The sequence below is a fragment of the Lolium rigidum genome, chromosome 7 (genome assembly GCF_022539505.1).
Source record: "Lolium rigidum isolate FL_2022 chromosome 7, APGP_CSIRO_Lrig_0.1, whole genome shotgun sequence".
In the NCBI taxonomy this organism is placed as follows: domain Eukaryota; kingdom Viridiplantae; phylum Streptophyta; class Magnoliopsida; order Poales; family Poaceae; genus Lolium; species Lolium rigidum.
In genome coordinates this window covers 69,557,071-69,564,718 of record NC_061514.1, presented here as the reverse complement: position 1 = coordinate 69,564,718, position 7,648 = coordinate 69,557,071, and the positions used below count along the sequence as shown (strand labels likewise).

The window sequence follows — 7,648 nt, the reverse complement described above, 5'->3', positions numbered from 1 at the left end:
TGATTGTGGTCGTGTATTTTGGCCTGGTGCAAAATTTAAATGGAAGGAAGCTGGGAAGTTTGAGCAACTTTTGGACACACATATTAGCAATTTTAGAATAGTATAAGTTTCTTCTTTAGATTTTCTTATAGAAATAGCTGCTAAACTGACAAACGTCAGCACCACACTGAAGTTGTACTCTTAGTTTTTTAGAATGCATTGGCTCGCTTGAGCTACCATGAATGACTAACCATCTGAAGAAACAGCTTGGTTCTATTCATGTTCGAATATGGTTGGATTCCTTGGAACGATTCATCCAAGTTGTTCCATGTATTTTATGATTCGTCTGGCTCGAGCTAGCTAGCTGTACTCCTGAAGTTCGGCCCGTCCGTGAACTTGTAGATGCAATATTTAAGCTTGAACCCATTTTGTCAATTTAACATCAACCCAATACATCCAGGTCGTAATAATCTAGAATAACATCAATCAGGAAGGAGGAACAAACTACTCAACATGCATCCACTAATGATGCAATGCAGGGAATCTTGGTCACTAGCGCCATTACAAATTATATAACCAAGGTACGTACATTCTGGGTATACCGATCCAGATAGGAACTCCTAATCGCCCTCACATGCAAAGTTCACGGGCAAGATAACACGCTAATAATTCATCAGCATTGCACCACTCTTTCACCTATAAATACCAAACCCAAGCAACATCTCAGAGCATCACAAGCACCTAGCAGTCTACAACTCCAGAGCCAATCGATCATTTTGCTCTGAGCTTCTGCGTGGTGTAGTGATCCCTCGCAGCAATGGCAGGCAAGGCATCGATCGCGCTGTTCCTCGCTGTGAACCTGGTCGTGTTCTCCATGGCCAGCGCTTGCGGGGGGAACTGCCCGACTCCTGCCACACCAACCCCGTCGACGCCTTCGACGCCGACCCCAACCCCAGCCTCGTTCGGCAGGTGCCCGCGCGACACGCTGAAGCTGGGCGTGTGCGCCAATGTGCTGGGACTGATCAAGGCCAAGGTGGGCGTGCCCCCCACGTTGCCGTGCTGCCCGCTGCTGGAAGGGCTCGTCGACCTCGAGGCCGCTGTGTGCCTTTGCACGGTGCTCAAGGCCAACATCCTTGGCATCAAGCTTAACCTCCCTATCGATCTCAGCCTCGTCCTCAACCACTGCGGCAGGAGCGTCCCCACCGGATTCAAGTGCTAAGCGATCAGTCTCTCGGTTCATCGACTCAGGTGCTGCCGAGCAAGATATGCATGTCTTGAGACGTTGCTTCTCGGAGAGGAAATTATTCTACTTGCTTAACTGTTTGCACATTTGCTTGTTTGCTTGTTTGTTTGATACTTGAGGTGCTAGCTACATGTGATCTGCATATATATGCAAGCATACACAGAGTATCGTATGCAGCCGGTCCGTTCGATCCTCTTTCATGTTAATTATTCTGAATTCTTATTTTCTCGATGATGGATTGTGTTTATTTGTACGTATGATCTGCATGTTTGATGAAAAAGTTTGTTCTTACTACTTCGTGTGGATGCATGGTTCGGCGATTTGCCAAATATGCATGTTGATTAATGGTGGACGAATGTCCAGTGAAAGTATGTGAGCACTCGAAATTAAAATTTACTTTTTTCATAAGCCTCGCACTTTAAGACGTGCAGTAAATATGTATTCATACTCAACATTTGGCAATTACAGTGCCCGTTATTGTTGTGCACTTCATACAATTCAGTGCTAGCCATTATAACCTCGCGACCCTCCCCCGACCGTCTGAAACCCTAGGGATTCCCCGACAAAACCTGGTTAGGGACAGCGGCAGTTGGGCGTCTCCCCCCCCCCCCCCAACCCAGGCGGAGGGGTGGAGGCACGCTTCCTCGTTTGGATTCTGGCACCCGGAGTGGAGGGATCCCGGTGGCTGGCTGCTCGACGGCGATGGAGGTGAGGGGCTCGATGTAACATCCCAAGTTTCAATAAAAGGAACAAGAGAGGAATTCAAGAATCCAAAAATCAGAGCCAACAAAAACTTTTTCATATCATATAGGACCATGTATGTAGATCACCTGGTTATTTATTTTGAGTGTGCAATTGCCATGATGCTTGCTTATGTGTTCTCTCTCACCCTAAAACCCTATTAATAGTCACTTGATCATCCAAGGTCAACTAAAAATAAAATAGAAAAGAAATTATAAAAACCCATCCCACACACACATAAGGCTTAGGCCATTTTTACAAATCTTTGATCTAGACCTTTTTGGTTTGCACCATTGAGTGTAAATGGATACTAAACACATATTAACAACTTTGGAAACAATCAAACATCATTCAAATCAAATTTGAAACAAATATGAGCTCACATGTGATTATGGTCATATGGGACACTTTTAGTCTGATGCTCACTTTGAGCCCCTGGCTTTTGAGTTTTCACTTCTACCCTGGACCATTTCTTTACACCTCATCCAAGACCACAACATGGTGAACACTTTTGCCCAAAACCACACCCCCAAATTCAATCTCTTTTTCAAATGGCAAGCAAGCAAAGTGGGGACTTTTTATTAAAGTGAAGATCATATGCAAAATGAATTTTTGCAATTCAATTCCATTTTGATCCCCACCACCACCAATAGACTACATTTAATATATGATTACAACTCACCAAAAAGATTTGCAAAATTCGAAATTATTTTTCTTTCGGGCATTACCACAAACACCTTGCAGGCAAGGTTAAACCTTGAGCCCATACTGAATTTTTACTTTGGACTTGGTCCAACCTGAGCCCCCACTGCACCCCTGGCACCTCCTCTCACTTCACCGCACCAGTAGCACCACTTGCACTGACCCTTGTTGATCAAATCATCAAAACCATGCCATGCCGTGGCATGGCATGCCACCATCGTGCCACCTCCCTCACCTCTCACCTCCAACTTGCTCCACCATGTCCTGGACGTTCTCTGTACTCTCATGAGCCAGCCCGTGCCTTCCCTTGCTCACCACGACGCATGCACACGCGGGCATCGACGTGCCCAGACACGCCCAGGCATGCCCATGCACGCGCCAGAGCGCGCATGGTGCCAGCCCTGGACGCGCCAGAGCGTGACGACGCCCACCGCCTCGCGTCACCTCCGCCTTCGCTCTCAGCGCCAGCCGACGCGCGACACCACCCTGACGCTCCTGGACACGGCCACCTGCCCGCGGGAACGCCGCAGGTGACGAGCGCATCCACGACCGTCCGCCATGGCCCGAGCACTCCCATCAAAAGCGCCATCGCCACAGAGCCTCTGCCGCGCCACGACCACGCTCGTCGTCATCACCAGGACACCAGCAACCCGTAGCGCCCATCCCTTGCCCCTTCGCAACGTTGGAACGGCGACGACGACGACGACTGCCGCTCCGCCCCACGGTCACCTTCCGCTCCTATAAAAGGAGAGCTCCTCCCGCTGATCTGAGCACGCCAACTCCTTCCCCTCCTCACCACCGCACTCCTCGCCACTCAAATTGCATCGATTAGCCCCTCCATCGCCCCAATCGCAATCTCGCCGCCGCCGCCAGTACACGGAGCACGCCGGAGCAGGAGGCCACCCCAGGACGAGCCGCTGCTACCAGGGAGATCCTCGTCGTCGACAACGTCCCTGCGCACATCTCCGACGACCGCCGGAGCTCCGACGAGCTCGCCGACCCCCTACTGCCGCCGCCCGTAAGTGACTATCTCGCCGGAGACGACGACCCCTCTGGTCCGTCCGATCCTCGCCTAATCCTACGGCACAGACAGGCGCGTACCGCTTCGCTCGCTCCAACCCACAGACAGGTGGCCCCCACCTTGTCAGCTGGCCCGCTGCGCTGGACGCGGTACTGGGCCGGCCCACTTCTTTCCCTGTGCAGCCCAACCACCCTTCCCGCCTAAGCCCATCAGATTCAAACTGAATTTTCGAATTTATTTAAATACTCTCAGAGGCTGTATTCAAAATTAAATAGGATAAAATCCACCAAACCAAATTTTACAAATTTTATATATTTAGAAACCTTATGACATTATCTACACAATGCCACTGGTTTGAACCCTAGATCTATTATAGAATTAAAGTGAGAAAATAAACAAAACAGAGACTTTTCTGCCTTAGAATAATTATTAAAAATCAACCAAAAATGCTTTTAAGTTAATTCCAACTCCTATAGATCACATTGCACTTGTACTAATTGTTTTTGCAAAAATATGCCATGCTTCCTTTGAATGATCATGGCCTAGTTTAATTAAAGGACTATATGGCTGATTTTAGTCAAATTTATGGTCCCAAAAATATTAATAAATCATATGGGACTATTTCTCCCATTTAAATATTGTCATGAACAACCCAAGATGAGGTAGAGACTCTGGTCATGTAGGTCTCATATGGTTTGTTGATGATATTAAAATATTTACCATGCTAAGATTAAATTGTATGAGGTGCTACACCTCATTTAAATCATTTTCTTAAAGGATAAGTATGAAGAGGTTGACTTTGGTCAACCTAGGTCATATATTATTCATGAGAGAAATTAAATCTTAATAGAATAATGAGAGGAAATTATTTCTCTAAATAAATAAAAATAACATCTAAGTTAATATAAGAGGAAATTATTTTTCTTAAATAAGAAAAACACATCCACCAACTTAATAGTAATATGGGATACTGGTTTAAGTGGTGTAAATCATGTGTGTGCTAAGTTTAGTAAATAAGTTTGGTGTGATGATTGTGTACCCCGTATTTGTATTTTAGACGCTAGTACCGAGGAGTATCAAGAGGAGGAGGAGGTCTACTGTCAAGGAGAAGAAGACCACTTTGACCAATTCCCCAACCAAGGCAAGATAATACTCTTGCAAAGTGCAAGCTCATCATGAGCAAAGCATTACCCATTTACTTTATGTTTATGTGCCTACTTCCCAGTTTTATTTCCAAGCTTTACTTACCGTTGTTTTATCAAAGTACTTTTTGATTCATGACTCAAAGGGGGTTAATGTTAGATTAGTACAAGAGTATCAAAGTTAGCCTAGAAGCAAAGAAAAGTACTTAGCACCCCTCATACCTAGATGCTAGTGCTAAATTAAAAATGACTACTCTAGATGGGAACATGGGTGGTAAAATGATGATGATGAAAACTATGAAATGAATTTTGAAGGTGAATATGACCAAGAGAAGATAGTGATTTTTGATTAAAAACTAGTATTGGTTTGGATGCGATACCTTTCCAATTATCGAGTACCCCCACAATACCTGATTACGGGTAAGGGCTTAACTAGAAGTTTATGTATCTTAGTATGAGTTCCCTCTAAACACACTCATAGGGGTTATGCCGAGGCTGCCTCCGTTGTTGAGAAATGATGTGAATTGAAGTGAATGGTACGGCCAAGCCCTGTGCAGTTCCCTGTGTTGACAAGCTGGTCTTCACTGGGAGGCCAAGCTCATGGGGAGAGGTGCTCATACTAGGGTTAGTAAATGAACGGTTATGGTTGATGATCCGCGTACTGTGTTACGATGATTCGGGGTAATCCCGACTGATGAAATCAAATGTTGTGGCACAAGTGTGCAACCTCTGCAGAGTGTAAATCTATTCGAATAGCCGTGTCCACGGTTACGGACGGTTGGAAAGGCCATACAGTTTTCAGTGTTAGATTTTGAACATGTTGACGCAATGAATGGTGAATGGTGACTTGGTTATTTTGAAACACAACAGAGTTGTGGGAATGACACTAATGTTCCCACTTGAGTTAGTTAGCACATGAATAAGTCTTTAGCAACTATTTGCAAACTAAAATTGGCTTTATGCAAAGAAACTAGAGCTTAGCACCCCCTTACTAGAATTGTTAGCACTTACACTAGTATTAGTTTGCGAGTACGTAAAGTACTCACGGCTGTGTCCCTGGCTATTCAAATGGCCAGACTATGAAGAGGAGCAGCAGTACGAGGAAGACGGTCAGCAGGAAGTCTACAACAACTAGGAGTCTGCTAACGTCAAGCGTTGGCCTGTGGACTATAGAGTCCTTTATTTCTACGCTTCCGCTATGAACTTATGTTTGTTCGTTGATCAGTTCGTTGATCTCTAGATCAACTATTTGTGTAATATGGATCATGTGATTCCAATTTGTAAGACTTTATGGGTTGTAATGAATGATGACTGTGATACTTAACTATTATGCCTCGCAACAACAATATTCCTGGGATTGTGATGTATGACATAATAGGCATCCGGACTTAAAAATCTGGGTGTTGATACTCGACCCCCGATCTGGGGTGGTGGCGTTGCTACTTTGGACAGCGACGCCGGGCTCACTCGTGGGCACTCCGGGCCTGGGTGGGCCTGTTTGGCCGAGTCCTTGGCAGTAGGGCGTGGCGACGCTTGGTAGCTACAACCTCCTAGAACCGCGTGGTGGTGCTGTGACTGTCCAGGCGAAGGCGGGCTGGACCTCCACAGTCCAATGCATCGGGTTGTGGTGGTAGAATGACGATCTCATGTGGTCGTGGTGACGCTGGTGCTGGCCGACAACCCTCTCCTTTATTGGTGTTCCTCGCTTCTCGGCGGTGGTGGCTCAAGCCGACAACTTTCAACCTCGTTCACACTAGTATGGAAAATGCACGTGACTGCTATTTCCATACTGTCCTCGTGTGCCATTGCCGGCCCGCTTCTAATATATTGGGCTGACGGGATGGCCATGTGTTATGTCATCAAGTTTTAAGGAAAATTAACAAACATGAATTTTAATATATTATGAAAAATGGCGTCATGTTTCGGTAAAACGCCTTTTTTGGTTGCATGCGACCTCCGATGAAAAAATTATAATAAAATGTATCTACGACCGTTTAGCGATTTTGTAGAATCCAAAAAATTCGAAATGAAAAGTGAGTTTTTCTAAGTTTTAGATTTGGGCGCAAAAATCTGAAAAATATCAAAAAAAATCACTTTCCCACTTTCCCCTCCTCCTCTTCTACCCCTTCTTCACCTTCTCCCTCCTCCTCTTCCACTTCTCCACCTTCACCCCTCCTCTTCTTCCCCTTCTCCACCTTCTTTCCTCCTCATCTTTCACTTCTCCACCTTCTTCCCAAACATGACCACCACCTACGGCGAACACCTCCTCTCCGGCGACAAGTACATGTCGTCTTCGTCAACGGCGACCACCTCCTCTTCCGCAACGGTGGCCAACTCATCTCTGAACCGGCAACTACCTCCTATCCGGCAACGGCGAATACCTCACAATGGCGACGACCTCCTCCCTGGCGAAGGCGACCACCTCGATGATCTGCTCCGGTGCCCACCTCCGACGCTCTGGTCCGCCAGCACCGAAGCTCTGCTCCGGTGACTTTCTCCTCTCCTATATCTCGTCAGTGCCATTGACTTGATTGCTTTCTTTTGGTTTTTAGGGTATTTTTTGTAAAATCACGTGGACAACTGGATGCTAGTCCTAGTGTAAGGGTATTTTACCCTTATCCATTATTTTGGTAACTATGACACCGTGCTAGAGTATTTGGACTAATACATGTCTACAAGATGATTCCCAGGTATTAGCCAAAGAGGTATAATGGTTGATACGTCCAAAACGTATCTACTTTCCCGAACACTTTTGCTATTGTTTTGCCTCTAATTTGTGTATTTTGGATACTACTAACACGGACTAACGCTGTTTTCAGC

General features: G+C 46.0%; 1 protein-coding gene across 1 annotated transcript; it reads left to right on the top strand.

The window, feature by feature from the left end:
• Positions 1-796: 796 nt before the first annotated feature.
• Positions 797-1,198, top strand: LOC124677594 (14 kDa proline-rich protein DC2.15-like). The gene has a single exon (XM_047213570.1). The coding sequence runs from the start codon at positions 797-799 to the stop codon at positions 1,196-1,198; it is 402 nt and encodes a 133-aa protein (XP_047069526.1).
• The last annotated feature ends 6,450 nt before the right edge of the window (positions 1,199-7,648 follow it).